Genomic DNA, 14,759 nt, shown 5'->3' on the forward strand with positions numbered 1-14,759 from the left:
TCTTTCAGGTTACATCCCGCGGCGACCCGGAAGTACCGGAAAGGGTTACTTCCGGGTTTTGCCACTCGTGCATGCGCAAACATGCAAAATGATGTCACGCTCATGCGCAGAATTGCAACCCGTGCATGCGTAGACGCACCGCTGTGGGTTGCGCACTTTTCATGTTGTGAACGGGCCTCCAGAACGGATCCAATTTGCAACCAGAGGTACCACTGTATATTCGTATGGGAACCTCTGGTGAGCAGGGGCCTAGTTAGGCCTGCCTGAGCATCAGAATAATAATAATAATAATAATAATAATAATAATAATAATAATAATAATAATAATAATAATAATTTATTTATACCCCGGCCATCTGGCTAGGCCTCCCCAGCCACTCTGGGCGGCTTCCAACAAAATATTAAAATACTGTAATGCATCAAACATTAAAAGCTTCCCTAAATAGGGCTGCCTTCAGATGTCTTCTAAAAGTCTGGTAGATGTTTTTCTCTTTGACATCTGGTGGGAGGGTGTTCCACAGGGCGGGTGCCACTACCGAGAAGGCCCTCCTCCTGGTTCCCTGTAACTTGGCTTCCCGCAGTGAGGGAACCGCCAGAAGGCCCTCGGAGCTGGACCTCAGTGTCCGGGCAGAACGATGGGGGTGGAGACGCTCCTTCAGGTATACTGGGCCTTTGAGGCCATTTAGGGCTTTAAAGGTAATCACCAACACTTTGAATTGTGCTCGGAAACGTACTGGGAGCCAATGCAGGTCTTTCAAGACCAGTGTTATGTGGTCTCGGCGGCCACTCCCAGTCACCAGTCTGGCTGTCGCATTCTGGATTAGCTGTAGTTTCTGGGTCACCTTCAAAGGTAGCCCCACGTAGAGCGCGTTGCAGTAGTCCTAGTGGGAGATAACTAGAGCATGCACCACTCTGGCGAGACAGTCCGCGGGCAGGGAGGGTCTCAGCCTGCGCACCAGATGGAGCTGATAAACAGCTGCCCTGGACACAGAATTGACCTGTGCCTCCATGGACAGCTGTGAGTCCAAAATGACTTCCTGGTAGCCTGGCAGCCGGAACAGGCCAATGGCCCACCTAAGTCCAGCATCGTGTTCCCACAGTGGCCAACCAGATTCCTCCAGCATGTCCCCAGGTAGGGTGCTTAAGGCATCGTTGTTTGTCTCCGGCATCTACTGTTCAGAGGTAGACTGCCTTGGGACAGTGAGGTTCTTAGAATATTAGAATTATACAGTTGGAAAGGACCACAAGGGGTCAAAAAAATAATGGATGTACCATGCTATATTAGAAGCAAAAAAACATGTTTTAATGAATTGGAAGAGCCGCAAAAAGATTCCATTGAGCACATGGATTGATAATACAGACAGATTAGCTACATATGAACAAATTGCATGTCAACGCAAATTAAGAATGGATAAATATGAAGAAATCTGGAATGAATATTTAAGTGATAAGGTGGATAGTGGTGGGAAGTGTGGGGAGGAGATGAGAAAATATTGTTAAAAGGGTGCAGTCATATACCTATCAGTGTATTTAAATCTGAATTGTCAAATTGTGTTATTATTGTTATTATGGTTTTGTTGTAGTGTCTTTTGCGGATGTTTGTATCGAAAAAATGATTATATAATATATTTTTTAAGGGTCATCTAGTCCAACCCCCTTCAGTCTTTTGCCCTAGGTGGGGCTTGAACCCGTGACCCGAAATTAAGAGTTCCATTCTGAACAATCACGGCTATCAGCATCAGAAGAGCCCTGCAGGATGAGGCCGAAGACCCACGAAAGTCCGGAATCTTTTTTTCTCATGGTGGCCAACCGCCTATTGTTCCCAGAGTGGTTTGAACAATCCACACCCCTTTCATCCCAGGGAACTCTGGGAATTGTAGCTCGGCGAGGGGAACAGGGGTTTGCTAATAACTCTCGACACTCTAAACGAACTACACTTCCCAAGATCCTTTGGGAGAAGCCATGATTGTTTAAAGTGGGGTCGTGGGGTGAATGAGGCTACAAATACACACAGGTCTAAAACAATTTGGAAACATCCAGCAATTGAAGAAACACTCTGGATATCTTCTGAAGGGTTTAGGAGGCAGGAGATCAAGCTATCACACTGCTATAATTTCCAGAGTGGTTCAGCGCTCAATCCCTCTTCCCAGGGAACTCTGGGAATTGTAGGCCTGTGAGAGAAATAGCCCCCTCAACAAACTACACTTCCCAGAATTCTTTGGGGGAAACCGTGGCTCTTTGAAGTGGTATCTGTGGTAAAGTGGAAGGTGTCCTTAGTCACGTCCTATTCAGAATAAGGGAATATCCCTTAAAATGGGAAAATGTTGACAGCTATGCCTGGGACACCCTCTACCCAAATCCCAGCCCTTTCCTGCACAGTGGTACCTTGGTTTGCAACCGCTTTGGATTACAACCGCTTTGGATTACAACCACGTCAAATCTGGAAGTGCGTGTCCCTTTTTTTGGATTACAACCAATTTTTGAGGGGAGACCCCATTGGCGAAAGAGCGCCTTGGGTTACAACCTTCTTTGGTTTACAACCCGACCTCCGGAACAGATTGTGGTTGTAAACCCAGGTACCTCTGTAATATGGTTCCTAGAATTTCACTATTTTTGTAGTTGGTTTGTATGCCTAATGTTTATTTTGATTACAGGACGCTCCATTTTAGCTGTTAATTGTGTTTGATAGAATGTGGATGTTCTCTGGTGGTTTTTAAAAAAATGCTGTTTTGCTTAAGATGTTTTAACCTTAGAGTTCTGTTCTTTAAAAAAAGTGGCATATAAACCATCCAAATAAAGAAGTAAAATAATAATTTGAAAAACACATTCTAGAGCCCCTCATTTCAAGAGTACCTGGAACCGTGACACCATAAACAGTGACCTCCAGCAAGCTGTCCAGGCTTCCCAGGATCTCGCCTACTTCTGTCGTGGCCACGTTCTCTCCTTTCCACCTAGGAAAGGGCAGGGAGAAAATAGAATTAAAGGGTTAAAGGTATGTGGAAGAATCTGGGGAATCGCAGGGCGTAGTCCCGGGAGCAGAGGCTGGCAAGGTGGCTCTGTGCCAGGCATGGGGAGGAGATAAAGCAAGCATTATAATACGATCAGAGAATTACAGAATTTGAAGGGACCCCAAGGGTCATCTAGTCCAACCCACGCAAAGCAGCCATCACAGCTAAAATTAAAAACGATAATGATGAAAAAGGTGGAGGATATAGACTCCCAGACCCACAGAATTGGAGAGTTATTGTTCTTCCCTAACCGTCAAGTCCAATTTATTGCCCAAAACATGACGCCCAGGTCTAGGAGATGGCTGGCTGTCCAGATTCTGCTCAAAATCCACGCAGCAAATCAGAGCCCAACCTCCTGCTGTGTCATTGATCCCGTTTCTCTTGCTCTCAAAATGGGGGAATCTGTGGAGTAAATATTTGAACTGTTTGAAAAGCAATTGCAATAAAGAGATTACGCTAGTAGGACTGCAAGATGTTTTGTAAGGAGGATCAGGTGAAATATTGCAAGGAAGACTATGAAGAGAATCATTAGTTAAGGACAATTAAAAGTAATAAGAGAAATTAAGAAATGCAGATTAAGTGATAAAGAATGGAAAATCTTCATGGGTAGTGGACGGAAGTCTAAAATATTGTATAAGATAAAAATGTATGTCAAATGACTGTTGGAAATGATAAGTTAAAAAATTAATAAAAATGTATAAAAAATAATACAGTCATACCTCGGGTTACAGCCGCTTCGGGTTGCGATTTTTCGGGTTGCAGACTGCTGAAACCCGGAAGTTCCGGAACGGGTTACTTCTGGGTTTTGGCAGTCGCGCATGCGCAGAAGAGCTAAATCATGCTTTGCACATGCTCAGAAGTGCTGAATCGCAAGCCGCGTGTGCACAGACATGGGTTGCGAACGCTGCGGGTTGTGAACGTGCTTCCCGCACGGATCACGTTCACAACCCGAGGGTCCACTGTAATGGGGGAATCTGGACTCCAACTCCCATCAGCCCCCAGGCAGCACAGCCAGTGGTTCATCAGGGATAATGGGAGTTGGGAGTCCAGCGAAACTGGATAGCTCAGTCGGCTAGAGCGTGCTGCTGACAATGCCAAGGTTGCAGGTTCGATCCCCGCAAGGGACACCTGCATATTCCTGCATTGCAAGGGGGTTGGGCTAGATGATCGTTGGGGTCCCTTCCGACTCTACGATTCTATCAAAACAGCCACATCAGCCACCTCTGCTTCGGGAGGTTCCTTCATGGCTCTCCTTGTTTCCCCCTCCAGAAAGTTTTCTTTAGCAAGGAGCGCCCTCCTGTGGCCAGCTCCGTGTTGTAAATAGCGGGCCGGCTTTCAAAAGCGGCTTAACTTGAGAAATGTAGGTCAGGCCACATGGGGGCGCCTTTGCATCAGAAGACAGGGCAGCAGGAGAATGCAAAGCAGTTGGCAATTTAAAATAAGAGGAGGTGAGAGTCTGATGGGCAGGAAAAGCCCAGGACCAGCAAAGAAGGTGCTATGGGTGTTCTTAACATTTCCCAGTGGGCGGGTGGGGTAGCTCAATGGAGAGGAAAATGCTCCCTCCAGCCAGCTTGGAATAGAAGAGCAGGCCGGCCGGCAACTGGGAACAAAGGGGGAGAAAGGAAATAGACACCTAAAGAGAAACCGAGGCAGAGGGAAAGGAAAGGATGGAGATTCCTGCAAGGAATTTGAGGCAGAGAAGTACAGAGGAACAGCTGAAGGGCTCTGCAGGCCAAAGTTCAGCATCCTTCCCTCACAGTGCCAGCCAGATACTTTTTCTGGAAATCCCAGAAGCAGGACCTAAGTGCAATGCTGCCCTCCACCTAGAGGGAAACTGAGGCATGGAGAGACAATCTCTTGACTCAAGGAACAAGATTTCTGAGACAGTTTCCAGGTCAGTTTGAAACTTGTGAAGTCATCGCAAGGGAGTGAAGTGTCTCCAGCCTCCTCACTTCCAACCCGACAGAACCCAAAAGCTCTCCTGCACGTGTCCCCTTGACAAAGTTTAGACTGTAAGCTCCTGCAGGCAGGGACCTGCGCTCTCTAAACCAGTGGTTCTCAAACTTTTTTCTCTTTTGGAATAAAAACTTGCCTCCTCTTTCTTCTTGACGAAGTTTAGACTGTAAGCTCCTACAGGCAGGCACCTGCGCTCTCTAAACCAGCGGTTCTCAAACATTTTTCTCCAGGCTGCACTTTTGGAATAAAAACTTGCCCTTGCCACCCTCTTCATATCCAGAGGAGTTCCTGACCCACAACTTCCAAGAGAAAAAGGAGGAAGAGGAAACATACCGGAATGTGTCTCCGGTGCGATCCCAGAAACTGACGAAGCCACGCTTGTCCTGCACCATCAGGTCGCCGGTGTTGAAATAGGTGTCCCTGTTAGCAAAGACCCCGTGGAGGAGCTTGGATTCCGACAGCTCGCGCCCTCCGGCATAGCCCTGGAAAGGTGTCTGCGGAGTCACGGGAGAGATCAGAAGGCCGGGCTCCCCTGACGCAAAAACAGAGAGACGGACAGTCACCGACCTGGAAGTGTGGGGGCGCCACGGTGGGACGGAAGGCGGCTCTCTCTCTGCCCCCGACTGAACGGACAAGACCTTGCTCACCTCTCTTGACACGCTGGCACCGTCCCGCCTTGTCCCGGAAGGGAGCACCTCGAAGCACGTCGTAACGGACCAGTTCGAAGGGGACGAACTTCTGCAGAGAGTAGGGGTGCAAGAGAAGCTTTTCAAAAAATATATTGAAATGGGTGCAGGGGCTAAAGCAGGGGATTCAGCTCATGACATCACCCCTGGCCTTTAGAGATGATGGGAGTTGGGAGTCCAGCTGTTAAGTTGTGGGTGAACATATCAGACGACACAGCGATTCTTCAAACAGCTCTTGTTTATTCAGAGGCCAGAACAGAACTGAACTGAAGGGTTCAGTCAGCCTGCTTACCGTATTTTTCGCTCGATAACACGCACCTGACCATAACACGCACATAGTTTTTAGAGGAGGAAAACAAGGGGGGGGAAATTCTGAATGAAACAGTGGATGTATCATTTTTGTGCTTCATGCTGTGGCCACAGACATGTGATTTGACGGTGAGTTTGGGGTAGCCCAATGCAAAAATCCTGAGAATCCATGTGGATCTGTGCTTTGTAACCACGTTTTTGCACCATTGCAGCCCCAGGCAACAGTGGGTGCATGATTTTTTTGGTGCAGGCTGTAGCCATGGATATGCTATGTGATCTGATGTTGAATTTGGGGCAACCCTATGCAAAGATCCTGAGGATCCATTTGGATCCATGCTTTGTAACCATGTTTTTGTACCATTGCAGCCCCAGGCAACAGTGGGTGCGTGATTTTTTTGGTGCAGGCTGTAGCCATGGATATGCTATGTGATCTGATGGTGAATTTGGGGTGACCCAATGCAAAGATCCTGAGGATCCATGTGGATCCGTGCTTTGTAACCACGTTTTAAGTGGGGAGGGAAGGAAAAACATAGAAGAGACAAGGAGCACCGAGAGGGGTGTGCGGAGAAGCAGCTGGCTAAGAATGCAGGAGAGGGGTTTTACCGGAGGGAGGAAAGGAAGGCAAAAGTTCTCCCACCTACCCACCCAGCTCTCTCTCTCTCTTTCTCCCCCACCTGCATGTTGCCTGCGAGTCCCTAGACGCAGCAGCAGCAGCAGCAGCACCGGAGCACGGAGAGGAATTACGGTAGAAGGAAGGACGCTCTGCTTTCCCCTCTGCTTGCCTGGAGGGGAGGGGTTTTCTCTGTTCTTTGTTCCGTTTCAGCAAACACAGTAACGAAACAGAAGCGGGTGGGCAGTAAGACCCTGAGGCAGAATGCAGGAAAGCAACAGCTTTCTCTCTGGGAGGCTCGAACACACGTGTGGCTGCCTGCAATCAGTTTACCACACCGAGAATGAAGATGAACTGGTAAAATAAGGGGGCTGGGTTAAAGCTAAAGGGAAAACCTCAAAGATCCCTCAAGAACAAGGCAGGGGTTCAGGGCTCCCAAAGCCGAGCTGCAGCCTTAGAAGGGAAAAATGGGGCTTTCGGGGGTGGTTTTTACTGCCCCGCTGCTTCCAATTTTTTAAAAGGCAAATTGCAGGAGAAGATGCAGCAGTCCGTCACTCTCTCACTCCCTCCAAGCACCCACGCTAGCGAACAAACACACAGGCAACCACACACTCACAAAGCACACACACTAGCAAACACAGTCGGGCTGCACACACAATCAAGCGATCAGAGTGGCCAAACCTCCTAGCAAGCACTTCCCTGACTTCTGCTGACGGCAACGAAGACGACCCCCGAAGAAAATGTGTGATGCACTCGGGCCAGTCGGCTCCAGGGACCACACATTCGCTCAATAACACACATAGACATTTCCCCTTACTTTTTAGGAGAAAAAATCTGCGTGTTATAGAGGGAAAAATACGGTATATAGAGCTCCAGTACAACGTAACTGTAACAATTTTCTAAAACTATCCAATCACTGAACGTCACTTTCGATCCCTTATTTGCATAACTATCTACATTATCCCCCTGCTGGCCCAGGGTGAGAACTTCAGTACATAACAGCAGCGATTTCCGGGGGGACACAGCCTCCCATCTCCAGGCTCAACCCTATCTGGAGGTCCCTATAAAGCTTAGGCCCAGGCTATCTGAGCAGCAAGAGTATTGTTAGCCCAGAAATGGAAGCAAGAAGAATTACTGACGAAAGAAGAATGGCAGACAAAATTAATGGACTACGCAGAATTGGATAAAATGACAGGAAGGATTTGAAACCTGCGGGACCAGAGATTTACAGAAGATTGGAAGAAATGTACGAACTATTTGAAGAGCAGCTGTAATCAACAAATTACGCTAGTAGGACTACAAGAAGTTTTTTTAAGGAGAAGTATATGAAATATTGCAAAGCAGAGAAAGAAGAGAGACATTAGTTATAATATTTAAATGTAATCGTGAAAGTAAGAAATGTAAACTAAGTGATAAGATTGGAAAATTTTCAGACGTGACTGATAGAAATCAAAAAATGTGTATAAGATATAAAAGTATGTTTAATAATTGTTTAAAATGTTATGCTATAAAAATTTTTAAAATATTTTTTAAAAAGAAAGAAAGTCTGTATCCTAACATACAGACCTGCCCAGGCTCTGAGATCCTCATGTTGAGGAAGGTAGGAGAGGATATATTGATTAAATATTATCCCTCCTCGCTCACACTAGTGAGCAAGCAGCAGAGCACATTCCCTTGCACACTGCTAGAAGCAAGCTGATGGATTCGTTAAGTTAAGCAATCCGGTCTGGCTTGTCCAGACTGGATTGTTCCTGGTAAAATTCCCCCTTTATTTCCCTCATAAATAATAACAACACAACAGCCTTGTTTAAAGTACAGTCATACCTCGGGATACAGACACTTCAGGTTGTGTTTTTTCAGGTTACAGACCGCCAAAACCCGGAAGTACCGGAACGGGTTACTTCTGGGTTTCGGCAGTCGCACATGCGCAGAAGCACCAAATCGCAACCCGCGCATGCGCAGATGCGGGTTTCGAACGCCGCAGGTTGCGAATGCACCCCGCACGGATCACGATCGCAACCGGAGCGTCCACTGTAGTGGTAAAGTTTACTTACATTCAGTTCGCAGTAGAATCCTGAAGGCAGGCTTTAATCTTGTGGTTACAGTTACATTTGTGGTTACAGTCTTGTGGTTACAATCTTGTGGTTACAGTCCTGGTATGCCCCACAGAGGAACTTACGGTCTTCAAATAAAAACACCTTGAAGGTCCCAAGCCACAGAGAGGTTAGGCTGGCCTCAACCAGAGCCAGGGCTTTTTCGGCTGCGGCTCCAACCTGGTGGAACGCTCTGTCACAAGAGACAAGGGCCCTGCAGGACTTGACATCTTTCCGCAGGGCCTGCAAGACAGAGCTGTTCCACCTGGCCTTTTGTTAGGGCGCAGCCTGACTCCCTCCTTTGGCAATCTTTTCAAGACTTTAGCTTATGGTTGCCATTAATTTTGTTTTTAACTCATTTTTATAATGTTTTATAATGTTGTATTGTTTTAGTGTTGTTAGCCGCCCTGAGCCCGGCTTCGGCTGGGGAGGGCGGGATATAAATAAAATTTATTATTATTATTATTATTACATTTGTAGTGAAAAGAAGTCTGAGCTAAGCCTCAGAGTCCCATGCGTAGGCAACCTAAGGCCCGGGGGCTGGATCCGGCCCAATCACCTTCTAAATCCGGCCCGCAGACGGTTGGGGAATCAGCCTGTTTTTACATGAGTAGAATGTGCCCTTTTATTTCAAATGCATCTCTGGGTTATTTGTGGGGCATAGGAATTCGTTCATTTCCCACCCCCCCCAAAAAAATATAGTCCAGCCCCCCACAAGGTCTGAGGGACAGTGGACCGGCCCCCTGCTGACCAAGTTTGCTGACCCCTGGCTTAGGGCCTCATAAACCTAAATCCAGCCCTGGCCTCAGGTATCCTCTCTGCCACATCCTGATACCCGTACCTTCTCCGCAAGCGCCACCTGCTTCCTCGGAGAGACGCTGTCACTGCTCACCTTATAGAGCCAAGAGGCGCGGCCCACAGCCCCCACGGCTCCCGTGTAGTTGAAGAGGCTGACACTCCCTTCGGTCATGCCGTAGGTCTCCACGATCGTCAGGTTCCCAAAGCGGCGCAGGAATTCACGCCAAACATCCGGGCGAAGGCCGCTGCCCACAGCCATGCGCAAGGTGTGCTCCCGGTCACTGGGGCTCTGGGAGGGAGGGAAGGAGGGAGGAGGAGGAATAAGCAGAGAGCCAGGAGGAGAATTCGGCCGATGCTTGGAAATGGCTCCAGGGTACATTCATTTGTAAAAAAAGGAATATACAACAGGAAAGACAGGAAGTCTAGTGTGTTGGTATGTATATGATTTTGGAGGGAAATTTCGTTTTTCTTTTTTCTCTTTGTTCTTTCTTTTTTTCTGTTTCATTTTCTTTCTAGGTATATAAAATCTGTATATAATTTTTGTATACATGTTGGAAATTATTTAATAGTAAGTCCTGTAATGTAATATGACAACGTTTACCGATGTAATACAAGAATGTTAACAAATAAATAAAATGCAAATTAAAAAAAAAAGGAAATGGCTCCAGGGGCCATGAGAAATAAGATCAAATCTCAAAAAATAAAATAAAAAGTAGTTAAAGGGGTGCAGGGACAGCTTAGGAGATCCCATAGGAGGTGATGTTGCCCCTGATTTGGGTGGCTTTAGAAGACAATTAGACAAGTTCATGGAAGATCAAATAATTCTGGGACCTATCGTTTGTTAAAGGTGCAGAGAGTTGTTGGGGATATTAACACGAATATAAGTCGCAAATATTGCAGTTTTTGTTTATGGGATTATTATTATGATTGGAATTTAAATGAAATTAATAAGATGTTGGAACGCAGATTAAAAAACAACAACCATCAAACCATCAGATCTAGCATGCCGGGGGGGCACCTAAATTATTTAATATGGTAACTGAAAGATTGGTATGAGTAACTGTATTGTAATTTGGTATTGTTATAATGAGGCTATCCCTGGGTTGTAATTAAAAATTAATAAAAGTTATTATCGTGAGAGTTGTTGGGGTGCCCCGCATAGAGCTACAATTCCCAGAGTGGTTTAACAATCAATCCTTCTTCCCAGGGAACTCTTGAAAGGTCCCCCCTTTTTTAAGAGTTGGAAGAGTCACACATCTGTCTTCAGATTTTGGAGGAGAGGGATGACCGGCTTGCGTGGCAATCCCTCCTGCCACCAGCAGAGGGCCTCCATCCCCCAACACTCACCTGTGGCTGGTTGACCAGATAGCGGCACAGCTCCCCAATGTACTGGAAAATGGTAACACGGTGGCGTCGGCAGTCGGGCCAGAACTGGCTGGCAGAGAATTTCTTCTTCAGAACACAAGTAGCCCCTAGAAGGAGATGGGGTTCCTTGAGAAAGAGAGAACGGCTGGGAGCCACAAGATGCCCAAGCATAACTCGCACCACCACCACCACTTTATCATTTCTTTTTCTACATTTTAAAGCAAGTTTCTAGTCCTCATTATTTATTGCACTTTCTTTCCTTTCTAAATTCTAAAACAAGTTCCTGGTCAGTATTTATTGAATTTTCTTTTATTTTTCAACTCGAAATCATATTTCTGGTCATTCATTGCCTTGCATTTGCTTGTTGTGTCATATTTTTAAAAAGCAGAGGTCTAGCTGTGGCTATTAGTCAGGACAGAAAAACAGAGCCTGCAGGTTCAAGAGAGTCTACCTTTGAATACCAGAACGCTGGGGTGGTACTAAGGAACAGCGGAGGCCTATTGCCCCTGTGCCTTGCCTTGGAGGGGCTTCCTTGGCTGCCCACAGTTGTAAGCAGCATACTGGGCTAGACTGACCCTCGCCCTGATCCAGAAGAGCACTTCTCGTCCCCACTTATTGTGGGGAGGGAAATAGCCTAGCTGGTGAAAGCAATGACGCCAGGAGGACTTTGAGCACCCAAAAATCTGGAGTGATTCTGTGTCAATTTGTTGAAGCTGCACAATTGCACCCGAGCAACCGGCCAGAAAATAAGCTGAAACTTGCAAATTGGGGGCAGTGCATCCTGTCTCTCTGATATCCTAACACTCGGGACCTGAAAGAGGTCAGGCTGAGTCTTTTCTGGGCAGCCCAGAAGTCAAGACTTTCAGCAGAGGCACATTGAACTGGCTAGATTAACAGAGACGATTAGAGATCACACTAGACAAGAGTTTCAAAAAGCATGGGGAAAATGCAGAGAATACTTCACAAAACAGTGCCCTAAAATACATACTTGGACTTGTTTCGATTAAAGTCTGCAGGAGACTTTGTGGATATTTCAGTTATAATTAGAAAAATCTTAATAATTATTCATAAAGTGGAGTACAGGATCAGGTTTAAGGTGCTGGTTTAACCTTCAAAGCCCTATACGGCCTAGGACCCTCGTACCTACGGGACCGCCTCTCCTGGTATGTCCCACAGAGGAACTTACGGTCTTCAAATAAAAACATCTTGAAGGTCCCAGGCCACAGAGAGGTTAGGCTGGCCTCAACTAGAGCCAGGGCTTTTTCCAACCTGGTGGAACACTCTGTCACAAGAGACTAGGGCCCTGCGGGACTTGACATCTTTCCGCAGGGCCTGCAAGACAGAGCTGTTCCACCAGGCCTTGGGTCAGGGTGCAGCCTGACTCCCTCCTTTGGCAATCTTTACAAAACTTTAGTTTAGGGTTGCCATCAATTTTGATTTTAATTAATTTTTATAATGTTTTTATAATGTTGCACTACTTTAGTGTTGTTAGCCGCCCTGAGCCCGGCTTCGGCTGGGGAGGGCAGGATATAAATAAAATTTATTATTATTATTATTATTACTATTATTATTATTATTATTATTAAAGGAAACAGCTTATAAGAAGTAAATAAGGAGGCCAGATATAGGATAAAGAAAGTCTTTTATTTGGTTGTTTGTATTGTTGTATGTTATGCTTATTGTATGTTATATTCACGTATAATGAGGGTGGATTTCTGTATTGGGGGTGGGGGGTTTATGTTATGTTGTAAATAAAATTTCCAATTAAATTTTTTTTTTTTTTTAAAGACTTTCAGCAGAGGCCAGGGAGGTCAGGACCACGGACAGCTCCCCGAGTCTCACTCTCCAGAGCCAAAGGGTCAACCACAAATCACGGACTGGTGCTCCACCATCTCGTGGAAAAGTATGCCTCAATAAAAGGAGGGTCTCTTTATGCAGATTTTATAAATTTTAAGTCTGCCTTTGATCTTATACCACGAGAAAGGCTTTGGAAAAACCTAAGTGATACAAATATAGACAGACGCATCTTGATTCTTATTCGTAGTTTGCATGAAAACACACAACTTCAGATCAGATGTGACTGGCAGGGGCATTTAACTAAGGAAATCCAGACCCACACTGGAGTAAAGCTAGGCTGCATCCTTGCACTCCATTTTATTTAACTTTTATATTAACTCCCTAACTGAAAGTCCATCTGCCAAAATTGGCAAATATGTCCCTTCCGGTCCTTCTCTATTCTGATGGTGCAGTTTTAATTTCTGAATGGCTGAATATTCAATGTACATTTCCTAAAGTCCACAATAATCTCTTTTGTTTTCTTTAAGTTAAGGAGTAAGCTGTTTTTCCTGCACCACTCCCCCAACTGCTCAACTTCTTTCCAACAGGCTGCCTCCCCCTCTCCAGCTGTGATTAAACCAACCACCGCTGCATCATCTGCGAACTTAATGACCCAGCATTTGCAACCACAAGCCAGCTTCCTCCCACCCAAAAAAACCCCCCAAAACAAAAGCCACTCCACTTCACCAAGCCTCCAAACCTACCAAGGCCAAGAGTGCCGATGACCCCCAGAAGACCCCCCGCCATGTGGTAGAGGGGCAAGGCCACATAGATCACGTCCGACTGGGATGCCCCCACCAGCTGGTAGAAGCCCAAGCACATGATGGATTTGAGGTGGCTGATGCGAGCCGCCTTGGGGAGACCTGGAACAGAGAGGAGGGAAGGAAGGAAGAGTTCAGCTGTTCCCTCTCCCTTTTTGTCATTTCTGCCCCCCCCCCCCGCACTCCAATATTTCAGAACCATAAATTTCAGAAGTACAGTGGTACCTTGGTTTAAGAACAGCCCTGTTTACGAACTATTCGGTTTACGAACTCCACAAAACCGGAAGTAGTGTCCCGGTTTGCGAACTTTACCTCAGTCTACGAACGGAAGCTGAATGGTGGAAGGGCACTGGTGGCAGGAGGCCTCATTAGGGAAAGTGCGCCTCGGTTTAAGAACGGCTTTGGTTTAAGAACGGACTTCCGGAACGGATTAAGTGCATAAACCGAGGTACTACTGTACCTTCTCCTCCTCCTCCTCCTTCTTATTATTATTGCTATTGCTATTGCTATTATTATTATTGGGGTGATCCTCTTTTGCATACCTGGATAAGTATGTTATAATAAGTGTTGCAGCGTGAAATGTTCTTGGCCAGCCACTCCCTTTTGCTGAATATTCCCCTCACAACCCTCCTCCCCTTGATTTTCCATTTTCCCCTTTTGGCGGTCAACATTTTCTTCAATTACAGGTCACTTACAACTTACATGCATTTAACTTGCGCACATTCAGCTTTATACATGCTTGGCAATTTTTAAAAAATTAGAAAGGGGATGGACATCTGGCGGGGGGGGGAGAGACTTTGGCAATCCCGCCCACCACTGAACCCTGTGTGCTTTGACTATATGGGATTTTGGATTTAGGCACTATCCTCAGAACGAGCGTCGCCTGTATTTCAGAAGCAGAAGCTCCAGAAGTTCCACATTGTAACTGTTGTTGTTGTTGTCGTTGTTGTTTAGTGTAGTGGTTCTCTTTTCCATACTTGGATAAGTATGTTATAACTGGGATACTGCAATGAAATGTTGCAGTGTAACATGTTCCTGGTCAGTCCTCCAAGGCAGACAGACTACCCTTTTGCCGGATGCTCCCTTCCATGACCCTGTTACCCTGATTCCCCCTTTTCTCTGACATCCAGGCAGCATTCCATGGCCAATGAGCACGCTCTGTCCCCACTGAGCTTTCCTCATTTTTCTGGTGGGCATAATTCTGCAAACCTTGGGGTTCCCTCAAACCCGCTGGGACCTCCCGCTTATCCCGATGGATGGTGCTGTTCTGCCTTCTCATCCATATGAGAAAAAGTTCGCTCTTAGTACAGAAGCAAAGGAATCTGCTCCTGGAAGAA

The 14,759-nt window shown here is 46.3% G+C and overlaps 1 protein-coding gene and 1 long non-coding RNA gene across 2 annotated transcripts in view; one reads left to right on the forward strand and one right to left on the reverse strand.

Annotated features, from left to right (window-relative positions):
- The window catches only part of LOC309330184, a 182,011-nt gene that overhangs the window by 45,834 nt on the left and 121,418 nt on the right, over nt 1-14,759 (forward strand). The gene's annotated exons all lie outside the window — the stretch shown is intronic.
- Nucleotides 1-14,759, reverse strand: part of SLC27A3 (solute carrier family 27 member 3) — a 31,286-nt gene that overhangs the window by 3,227 nt on the left and 13,300 nt on the right. Inside the window, 6 exon segments of the mRNA XM_081840952.1 lie at nt 2,854-2,951; nt 5,298-5,496; nt 5,612-5,702; nt 9,555-9,749; nt 10,808-10,932; nt 13,366-13,524. Of these exon segments, the coding sequence (XP_081697078.1) occupies nt 2,854-2,951; nt 5,298-5,496; nt 5,612-5,702; nt 9,555-9,749; nt 10,808-10,932; nt 13,366-13,524 (867 nt within the window).

This window comes from Podarcis erhardii (assembly GCF_964252035.2).
Source record: "Podarcis erhardii genome assembly, chromosome: 15".
NCBI lineage: Eukaryota > Metazoa > Chordata > Lepidosauria > Squamata > Lacertidae > Podarcis > Podarcis erhardii.